General features: G+C 41.6%; 2 protein-coding genes across 5 annotated transcripts in view; both read right to left on the bottom strand.

Moving 5' to 3' along the window:
* The window catches only part of LOC109461723 (dihydropyrimidinase-like), a 31,356-nt gene extending 25,403 nt beyond the window's left edge, over positions 1–5,953 (bottom strand). The window contains exon 1 of one of the 2 annotated variants that reach the window (XM_019758112.1): positions 5,454–5,953. In XM_019758112.1, the coding sequence (XP_019613671.1) occupies positions 5,454–5,495 (42 nt within the window). In that variant the 5' untranslated portion in view covers positions 5,496–5,953. Of the gene's footprint in view, positions 1–3,859; positions 4,696–5,453 lie in introns of those variants that run through there. The other variant, XM_019758111.1, reaches the window with a different exon arrangement.
* A 516-nt stretch (positions 5,954–6,469) lies between these two features.
* On the bottom strand, positions 6,470–10,994 carry LOC109461735 (galactosylceramide sulfotransferase-like). 3 transcript variants are annotated; one of them, XM_019758126.1, is made up of 5 exons: positions 10,738–10,994; positions 10,291–10,313; positions 9,605–9,739; positions 8,784–8,982; positions 6,470–8,169 (listed from the first exon to the last, which is right to left on the bottom strand). In XM_019758126.1, the coding sequence occupies exons 3-5, from the start codon at positions 9,730–9,732 to the stop codon at positions 7,006–7,008; spliced, it is 1,491 nt and encodes a 496-aa protein (XP_019613685.1). In that variant the 5' UTR covers positions 9,733–9,739; positions 10,291–10,313; positions 10,738–10,994; the 3' UTR covers positions 6,470–7,005. The 3 variants fall into 3 exon arrangements, with proteins under 3 accessions (XP_019613685.1, XP_019613686.1, XP_019613684.1); XM_019758127.1 differs by having other exon boundaries at positions 10,291–10,310; XM_019758125.1 differs by lacking the exon at positions 10,291–10,313 and having other exon boundaries at positions 10,738–10,990.
* Between the last annotated feature and the right edge of the window lie 276 nt (positions 10,995–11,270).

Raw genomic sequence — 11,270 nt, 5'->3', positions numbered from 1 at the left:
AAAAAACACGCTAAAAATACCCCCAAAACCCAAACCTCTGCTTGGAGAGTAAAATTACATCACTAATGCCAGTCTTGCATATGGACAAGTCCACAGTGATTTAAAAGCAAATATTTTCATTGTCGTGGATTGACCAATACAGACAGTTAGCTACCTTTCCATTTTTCTTTTCCTTCCTTCCTTCCTTCCTTCTTTCCTTCTTTCCTTCCTTCCTTCCTTCCTTTTACAGCAGAATTACAAACCCAATGTCAAATCTAAAACTTTAAATTTAAAAACATGACTTTGCAATGTCGATTTAACCTAACTAGTGTTAATGTTTGAAATAATGGGATGGCATTTTTGAATCTAATTCGTAGGCAGGCGATATTTCTTTAAACAGTTCGATGAGAGTGCAAATCTCCGCCCTGTACATTAAAGATAGCGCTATCACCCAACTAGGATCATCATCTACTAAAAGTTAATGTCGTCGCCATCACTCAACCTAAGTACCAATAACGCACCATAGAAAACACCCTCGTAAAAAGACAGTTTGAAACCTTTTCTGAAGTGCACGTCATGTAAGTGGGAATACCCTTCCGAAATACCAGGCCCCTGGAGGTAAAATGACATTCTAAAATCGATGTACTTTACAGCGTCTAAACCTGTTCTACAGAAAGGCACACGGGACTATTGGAAGGACGCCAGATGTCCACCTTGCGTGCGTCAAAGCTCTGTAATAGCGCCATAACGGTTGTAGTTTAAATTGAAGACGGCATCCTAGTGAGTTCATTCTGCGGACGGAAATACATTAGGACATTTTATCTCTATCTATGGGACAGGATTGCTGTCTTGACTGCTGTGAACGTAATACCCTGATCAGTATGCTCTCTCTCTCCTTTCTGGTGCAAAATTCTATGGCATCACCTTGAGCGAAAGTGCCATGAATACTACTTATATCACTGTAGAGTGTCTGAGACAAAAATTGAGCTCCCAGGCCTAGGGCATAAACGTAGTTATATAAAAGTTAATGTTGCTGTAGTTGATTCATACGCCTTGTGAATACATACCAACCAGCTTTGTACCTATATTTTAGTTGTCAATGCAATGCAATATGATTTTTAAATCATAGTTTAAAGCTAAAAACCTTGCATTACTAGAATATCCCAATCACGAAATCAAGCGTCACACAAATCAAATTTTAGTCACTGCATACTGTCAAAAACCCCTACGGAATGCCCTAGCCTAAGCCTCTCAATGAAGTGTATTGTACCTACAGCATTGGGGTGGGGTGGGGGCACTTTTAGGTCTTTGCATCAATGAAAAGAACATGGTAATTCTGTACATGTATTCTCTTCAAATGCTATATACTGGCGCCAAAATCCATAATACCTTCACAAAAACGCTCTCAGTATATTGCAAGAATTCAGACATATGCGCTTGGCAAGGGGCACGCTTATAGGTCTTTGTATCAATCAAAATCCATAATACCTTCACAAAAAACGCTCTCAGTATATCATAAGAGTACAGACGTATGCGCTTGGCAAGGCGACATGTAATATTAGCTCAGGCATCGCCACCAAAAATCAATGTACCATATTTGGGCATGGTCCCACTTTCAATCCAGTTAAGTGATTCGGTACCGAATAGCGATCTAATTAGCTGCGAGCCTTAATGAACGTAGAACTCATTAATCAGTCTGGGGGGTTTCTATACACACACACAGCGCGCATAGGTAAACAGATGGTTGTGCTTTCTTCATACTACGACGAGAATGGGAGATTTTGAAATGAGTCCGGGAATTATGGTTATGCCTTACATACATGTATACATGCATTATGTTACATTATATATATTATGTTACATTCGTCCTCATACGATTTTGATATCCAACTTTGTCATAAACTATCCTGATGAAGGCGACAGTGGTCGCTGAAAATTTGATCCCTGTACAATTGTGTGTTGTAATAAAGTTCAACGTTTTACTATGACTACTACCAACACAAATGAACTTTGATAATCCGATTTTCATATCGTATAATTTTGAAGCAGGCTGTGACAGAACCAACCACCGACAAGGGTCTAAGACAGACTTTTTTGTAACAAGGCAGCTGAATTTTGTAAGACACATATGAACGACTATCCCAAGAATTTTGTTCGACTAATTCAAGACTTTTGTACAACACATGCACAACTATCCCAAGAATTGTTACACATGCACGACTATCCCAAGACGTTTGTACGACTAATTCAAGACTTTTGTACAACACAAGCACGACTATCCCAAGACTTTTGTACAACACATGCACGACTATCCTAAGACTTTTGTACAACACATGCAAGACTATCGCAAGAACTTTCTACAACACATGCACGACTATCCCAAGACTTTTATACGACACATGCATGACTATCCTAAGAATGCCCTTAGTCTGCTTGCGATCGTAGGACGATTGTAAGTAAGATAAATGTGACAGTGCCCTTCTCCATATTTGAAACATTGTTTGCAATTATTCATCCGGATTATATTGTGCGACCGTTGTGCGATCGTTGTGCAACCGTTGTGCGACCACTTTGCGACCGATGTGCGACAAATTAGCGACCAAATATTTAATAGAAAGTCATGTCTTTTGTGTGATTATTTAAAGCTTAAAACCTTGCATTATATCGGCGATTGTAGGATGAGATATATGTGACAGGGTCCTCCCCCACATTTGAAACATTTTGTGCATTTATTCATCCGCATTATATCGGCAGGATTTAATGAATAACCCCCAGTGTTAAATTACTATAACCATTGCAGGTGGAATATGCTTAACCAATGGGGTGCCTTTGTGAGGGATTTACAAAATAGCGCCGAGCATAAAATTGCGATTTTCCCCGCCTTTTCTTCCTTTGTCGCTCGTAAACCAAAGCACACGGGTTCGTGTCCCACTTAACGCCGTATTTTACACAGGTCGGGCGGTCACGGTCACGTGATCCATCAAAAGGGCCGCTGGGTAATAAAAATGGCTGACTTCGCAGCACGCTTTGCCGGCAGGTGGATAGAATAAATCAAACCGGGAAACATTTTCTTTCATTTTTCTGTCGTTCGTAACAACATAACGTATTATGCAAACCCCTTGGTTATGAATCATGCTTTGTAAGGCGAGTAACAGCTAGCTTAGCCGACAGTTAGCGCGATAACAAGATTATCTAATGCAATAAAAATGCATGATAAGAAAAGCGTATACCCTAGAGATTACATGTACATAGACGCACATATGATTGTGATAATTTGGGATCAAATAGTAGAAAAGAATCTATTCAAGCCCTCTCTAAAGAGCGCGCATTTCGGAATCATTTAGAATTCTGTTTAGAGCAGACTTAGTGAAGAACAGATACCGTTAATGTATAGATAAAAACGTATGCCCTAGAGATTACATGTACGTAGACGTCCATATGATTGTCGACAATTTCTGATCAAATAGTAGAAAATTTTTTATTTTGGAATCATTTAGAATTCTGTTTAAAGTAGACTTAGTAAAGATAAGAACGAATGTAGTAATGTGTAGATAAAGGCAGACTTGGTAATTATGGGGCTGCAATGGATGGATGGGCCTGTTCAGTATTCATAGCGTTCTAAATGATGTTTGTGGATCCATGAACATCATGATCATAGCCGGGGTCACAATCATTGTTTCACGCAGGAAAAAGGAAAGATCATATCATTCTGTCAACATTTCTTCTATAAACAGACAAAATTGCTTAAGTGCAACTTTTAAAGTTCATTCTGAGCAAAATAAACAAAAGTAGTGCAATTTCTTGGTTACATTTTGCAAGGGATTAACTGGGGTGATGAAACGCCAGATTTTTTATGACAAAATGATAGTGATAAATATACCGTCTGCTGGATGGTTACTTCTTCTCTCTTAACCCTCGGTTTTGGCGCTGCTTCTGCCTTCTCTTCTTTCTTCTCTTCCTGTTCTTCTTCTCCTCCCTCCATCTCTTTCGGCTCTTGAGGTTCATCCTGGTCTTTCTTGTCCTTAGGTGGAGTGTTGCCGTTCTCGTGAGCGCTGTTGGAGCCGGAAGACCCTCGCCTACTCCCGAAGCTTCTCTCAGAGCCGAACTGTAGCGACTTCCCTTCGTCTGGGTCCACTAACTGACCGAACATGGAGGATGGACCTAGCCGGCGGGTGCGGGGAGGGGTGTGGGGGGCGCTCCCGGGGTTGGACGGGGGGTTGGACCCCGCAGAGCTGCCCGACCCCCTTCGCGAGCTCCTATCGCTGCCGAAATCCAGCGACTTCCCCTCGTTGGGGTCCACGATGTTCCCGAACATGGCGAGATGTCTTCTCCGGGCCGTGCGGGGAGAGGGGGCCGCGGAGGAATCAGACATCACCGACGCGGTGTCCGAAACGTCCCGTGAGCTCTCAGCCATGCCTGCGCGGACGGTTAGAATCACCCGGATGACTCGTGATGACGAGGAAAAGTCAACAGTGAAGTTTACTCAAATCACTGTTGCCTTGAATGAGACAAAAAAACTGGGCCGCCCAAAATGTATGCAGCTACCAAGTGACTATACGGGAGTGCAGTATATAGGTCAGACAAACGCACGGATAGCGGTAATGTTTACGACAGTAGTGATGTGTTCTGAATACATGAATACAGCACACACGCCGGGCAGGGTGTACGGTAATAGGTTTAGGCACTATATCACCCCGTGAAGGCTCTGCACCCTACGCGCCGTGCATACACAATTATTACCGCCATCAATACATGGCACTGGCATATCATTAGTAACCCTCCCCCGGGTCATACCTAATTTTTAACCCGATACTATACCTGTTTTCACAAATTCTTGTAAAAAATACACAAATGGACAGCGTTATATTAGGTGGACGTTGCTTGCATCAAAATGAAAATACATCAAACCCTATTTAAATCATTAAAGGTTAAAACTTTAAGTGCTTACATGCTGATGTTACGAATGGTTTTTCGAATCCCTTCACGTGCAATAACAAAATTAACGGCTCCACTACATGTCAATATCTACAATGGGATTTTTGAAATTCAAATTTGAAGGGGCCCGGCCCCCTTGTTACGGACGCGTAGATGACATCTATGTAACACAGCCATTTTGTGGATAGGCTTTTGTAGAAAATATCGTGGTCGCGCCATGTTTGTTTTAGTACCCGTATATATGTAGAAATATAGAGCATAAATAAGACAATCTAAAGGGGAGGTGTCGTTTTTAAGGTTTGGGTGGGAACACCCATCTGCCCTAGACCCCCAGTGCTCCTAAATTAAACATCAATGCTACCAATACATAAGGGAACTATTGGCATTCTAGACAGCCCGTATATTAGGACTTGCTGTAGGCATCGACAAGCTGGCAACAGTGCAGACTGTAGGAATCTACACATGTACAACAAATGGCGAACGTTATACAGTGGACGATAGTAAACAAAACGTGTGATATAGATGATTTAGGACCCTACCTTCACCACTTCTGGAGTGTCGGCCTGTACCGTTGCGTCCATGGCACGATCCAAGGGTGTTGTGGTGTTCCGGAAGACGATTCCACCTCACAAGGCCGATTTCAGCCTATAATTTTTGCTCTTTTTTGCAGAGAAAAACAAGATGGCTTCCCCGCTTCCCGCCAAAATGTACTGGGAGGAATCCCTGCCCTATACCCGCCAATGAGGCACCGCTAGTTTGGATGGGGGAAGAGGAAAGAAAGCTCCCGGCGCCGCTTAATTAGTTTTAGGCGCTGCGATCGAAGTAAATGCAGAAATGTACGATCTTTTTCGCAGATGGGTCGTCTGGCAAATTAGATTTCGGGAGGAAACCACTCTCCAAACAACCTTTAGTTCGCGCAGCAATAAGTTATGCCGAAAACATATCTCGGGGGAAGGGAGGGTATGTAAAATCCTACATTCCTTCAACATGAAGTCATCTTCGACCTTGGAACGGGTCAAAAAACACAAACACTACTAAACATAAACATACATACGTCTGGACAAAATACATAGACTATCAAATGTATGAAAAAGACTATAAAAATTTAGTGTAGTTTTAAGAAATGACAATATTTTACTGCAGAGTTTGAATGAGGAGACGGTTCTAAAAATATCACAGAAATTAAACACAAATTGCTTGTTTACTTTGAATAATTCATAACATATCAATATTCAAGCTACAACGCCGTGACGTTGTATGGATGTAATTTGATATGTGATCGCCGCAGAAAAATCATAATCCCTAATAATATGATGTCATTTCAGATCTCATTATATGATGGATTCATGAATTTACAAGGGAGAGATCAGGTAATATGTTGGGATATGCCGAATGTGATAGATTTTTCTTTGAATATATAATGTGGCACAATAAAGTGCATATGCAGACTTCATACTTGTGTATTTTTTCAATTTTCCATCCACCTCACTATGAATTGGAGGTGAGATTATAATGACAGTGAGCTAACTGTATATTACGTCACGTTCGAAGTATATCTGTTGTTTAGTCTTTTTTTATTGATAATACACAGAGGTAGATTAAATATAAGGCCATGTCAACGTATTATTTTGTATTTCTTAAATAATATTTCTCATGCATTTGGCCACTACATAATCAATGTTGGGTTCAATAAATATATCTGAAAGACATAAGATATACTTGAGAAAAACGAGGTATATCACCAAGGTATCAAGTCCTAAGTTGTAGAATTATAACTTATGTGCCTGTTATACTGGCCCTACGCATCACTGTTTTTGAGTTAATGATATTCAAATGTTTATTTAAAAATCACATACCTACTTACCAATGCCCATGCAATTTGCAATGGGAAAAAAATTCCTTTTGTTTATACGCTGAGACTATCAAGAACCGCACGTGATCCTAACCCTACCCCATTAAGACATAGAACTAGGTATAGGCACGGTCCTGTGTTAGATAGCCCCTATACCAGCCAACGTTATATAGCCATGGTGCTGAATGAATTTCAACTGGCCACCATGCGGAACACTGCGGAACTGCAGGCAGTCTAACCTATACATGATCCGCTATCTTCCCCCTCCCGCCCATTCCTGACGGGTGAAAGCTTGTTTTAGCGCGGGAAATAAGTTTATCGTGGTACAGATGAGTCAAGTACTCGTTAAAGGTACAATCCCTACTCACAATGTCACATATTTCACACAGCGGTTTCTCGTATAGCGACTTCATCTTGGTCTTTAGTGGATCTATCGGTTTGCTCGTCTTCCTACTTTTCTTGAAGTGCCGGAAGTACCGATCTCGCAGCAGAGTCATGAAGCAAAACTGTCCGTACTTAACGACGGTGCAAAACTCTGGCGTTATAAGAAACCTGCTGTTCCACTTCGTCTCTTCCACGACAAGACTGGACAGCTCGTCTGTCTTCTCAATGTTTTCTCCGACGCAGTAAGTCTGCATACGGAGGTTCTGTTCCTTAAAGTGTTTGACTTCACCCCAAAAGTCGTCTCCTTGCTTCTCGACTCGGTTCCAGAACGTCCTGTTGAAATGGTGGTACAGAAAGTAGTCTACGACGTCCCACCTTCTGTGCATCTTCACCAGATCTTCCGATATCTCCTCCTCTTTTGCCTTGTAGTTGAACGACAGGGATTTGAAGTAGAGAATATCCTGTAGATCCCAACACATCAACCTCTTCAGAAGTACTAGAGACTCGTCAAAGTACTCCATAATCATGGTTAGATCTAACTGTGAGGTAATGTTTCTTATAAACTCTTCTACCTTTGCCGGAGGTCTGGGGAAGTAGACCTCCTCATTGTTCTTCATGGCCTCCTCTGTGAGAGCGACTAGCTCCTTTTTTCCAAACCCCAAGTCTGACGCCATAGGGTTCCTTGTCGCCATGTAGCCTGGCGACCTGTGGTCGTACTTAGCAGGGTCTTTCAAGAATTGCGCAAGAGGGTTGGGTCCGGAAATCTTAAAAGACTTCGCCATCCAGTAGAAGTTAAACTGAGACCGCAGCTGTCCTAATGGTTCGCGTAGTAGCGTGATGTACGTAGCGTTTGGTCCAAGCGCTTTCTGTGTGATTTCCCTGTTATACTTGGTGTGGTAGGCAAGGATGTCGTAATGTTTCCCTCTTGGGGGGATCAGATCCTCTTTCTTGATCCCGTGGTTGTAGAACGCGTTGATACTGCCGTGGTTGGTGGATTTTTCCATGATGATGTCCAGGTCCTTCAGATACAAGATACAAGATGACTTTAAATCGAATTTACATGTACACATCTGTGTCCATAATATCACCAGGGTCCATAATATCACCACCTTGAGAAATAGTGTGCTTGAAGATATTTTTACTGCAACATACCCTAGGTATGTACATTTGAGGTGTGCAGGAGTGCATACAAAAAGGATGTAGCAGTAAAAATATCTTTAAGCACACTGTTTCTCAAGGTGGCGATATTATGGACCCTGGTGATATTATGGACAGAGATGTTCCAAAGAATCTCAATTAGATAAAAACAGTTGCAATAAGTAGACTACTGTTATAAAATGGACGTACATGTAGTTGTATAAGTATTTATAATACAAGTGGCTATAGATATATACAAACAAGTTAAAATTTCATGTCAAAGTTTAAAAACAGGTTGGTACAGTATATTTACAGTGCTGATTTCATGCTGGTTGAGCAGATTGACCATATACGGTATACTAGAGTTCTGGTATCTTTTTGTCCTAGCCAGTTTGTGACCGTTACGGGTCACTGTGCCAGAAATCTGGGTCCTGTGTAGTGGCAGCCAGTGTCTAAAATCTGAGTTCATCAGGGAACGAGCAAACTTCATACAGACCTTCAGATACGCGAGGCGGTGCAGGATCTGCATCAGAGTGGTCCCTCCTGTTTTGTGGGTTTTGATGAAGGCCAGTTTTGTACGCGGTTCGCAGCCAGGGGTATATTTCACGTCGGCCGGCTGTTTGTGTACCGGTTCGGACGGTTTTACTGTCGCCTCAGCTGGTCTGTTAGTTACCTCAGCTGGTATGTAAGTTGGCCTATTTTAACAAAAGAAAGAAAGAAGTATTAGAACATACATTATGTCAGGTTGTAATTAGTGTTCGGGCAAGAATTGTAAATAGATTATTAAAAACTATTCCAGAACACCTCCATGAAATAATTTTCAAATATACCTTACAGTATTATGAAGCAGTTTAAACTGTAATTTCCAACACAAGGGATTGGACTCACCCAACTTTTCGACTGTACAACTCCAGTCTTTGTCAAGGAATGAGCAATCCAAACAGTATTGTTTACCTAGCCTGGATGTATAACCTTCATCAAAACAGTGTAGACTATATACCAACCAGTTTAGAGTTAGAATTTTTGGTCCAACACAAAAAGTTCTCTCGTCTACAGCTTTTCGCCCAGTCACTCTGGTCTTCCTCAGTAGACTGACCCAGTGAAGCTTGTCACGTGGCTTCTTTGAAGTGTAACGTCTCCTGAGGAAGACCAGGGTGACTAATCGAAAGCTCTAGGTGAGAGAACTTTGTTGTGTTGGACCAAACGTTTTAACTTTAAACAGGTTGGTATATAGTCTACACTGCTTTGATGAGGGTTAGACATCTTTAAACATGTAACTACCAACACAGATGAACTTCCATGATAGTATATACCAACCTGTCTTCTCTCGAATAGACCCTGATCTGAGACTGTCCCGTCAGTAACATGCCCATCATGATGCCCAGCATCACTGTAGACATGAGCAGCAGACTCTGGAACAGGCAGAACGGCGGTGTGGGCTTCATTCTGGGGCTGGAAGGGAAAGAGGCAAAGGTTAGACATCCAAGTAGACATCCAAGTAGACATCCAAGTAAACCAAAACTGTATGGTTTGCTCATTCCTTGACAAAGACTGGAGTTGAACAGTTGAAAATTTGGGTAAGTCTGAATCCATTGTGTTGGAAATTACAGTTTACACTGGTTCATTATACTGTAAGGTATATTTGAAATTATTTCATGGAGGTGAATATTTTCTGTGGAAAGATTTTACTGCTGTTTATCGGCGCCGGCTTGTGTATCCATTGAGTACTGCAGTAGTAAAAAGTGTACGAATGATTTGGTTTGAATTTATTAGGCTGTATAAAAAGACATACATTCCGTTCAAAAAGCCTCCCGCTATTATAAACGCCTAACCCTGGTAACTGGACAACGTATTTGAAAAAGGGTCTCAAATACGTAGGACATGTTTTATATATGTAGTGCTAGTTGACTGGACCATGCGCTCAATGATGTTTGTTTATGTCTGTGTAGTTTGTTCTATTTCGTGTGTCTGCGTCAAGATTTGAAATGTGTTCAAGAACTCACCTGAAATACCCGAGTGCGATCTACTGGCAAAATAAATGAATGAAAAAGAATTATGAAAGCGACTTTTTGAAGTCGACAGCACAACACCCCAGGCCTGTATACATATAACCAATTATGATCAGCCAATTAAGACCCACTTGTCTTCTTGGAAGGGAACACCCCACAAGAGCATTCGACCGTGTCTGACAGTAACAACACAAGACACGCCGCACACTTCCTCAACTTCATACGGTGAACGACTTACCGCAAAACCCCTCTATACAGTCTTAATCCAGATATGTCAAAGCAGTTCTCAATTCTCGTTTAGACCCTAAATTAACCAATATACAAAACAACAATTCGTTCGCTGTGTCTAGTCACAGACACTCTATACTCTGGCCATGACAACAGCCTCTTAGACACGGCCGTTTTTACACAAACACTGTGTAGATAGAATGTTATACTTACTTTTTTAGACCTCCAAGAGCCACGTATACTGGACGGATTCCGACTGTAAAAGACTGTCAAAGGCCGTGCCAAAATTCAATCAGAGTACAGCAGCGCAAAACACGTAGGGGCGTGTGACGTCAGAGTTAGAACCGGTTCAACCACCTAAGATCAGACTAAAGAGGTCAGATTTGTTTGTGAATGGAGAGACTGGCTCGTGTGTGTGTTTGTTTCTCCACTCGTACGCTTCAAAACACGCAGTGAGTTCTGATCCAAGCTTGCAACGGAGACAAAAAAAATGTTACGACTTGCGTTGGCGACTCAACATTGATTTTACGTCAGATTTACACAAAAGATGAACACGTGGCCTTGATAACGATTTATGGAACATGAAAGGTGGCAGATGGCTGTATTCAACTGAACAACCTGTCACAAATGACCTTTGCACAGCTGCAAGCATTGTTTAAAAGTATCGAAGATACAATATGTATCTCTACTGTAACAGTGCTTTGTGACGACGAGTTTCACTCTATGATAGTTTATGAAAGGGCGAA

Source organism: Branchiostoma belcheri, unplaced genomic scaffold (assembly GCF_001625305.1).
Source record: "Branchiostoma belcheri isolate BF01 breed outbred unplaced genomic scaffold, Haploidv18h27 scaffold95, whole genome shotgun sequence".
In the NCBI taxonomy this organism is placed as follows: Eukaryota; Metazoa; Chordata; class Leptocardii; order Amphioxiformes; family Branchiostomatidae; genus Branchiostoma; species Branchiostoma belcheri.
This window is presented reverse-complemented; position numbering and strand designations above follow the sequence as displayed.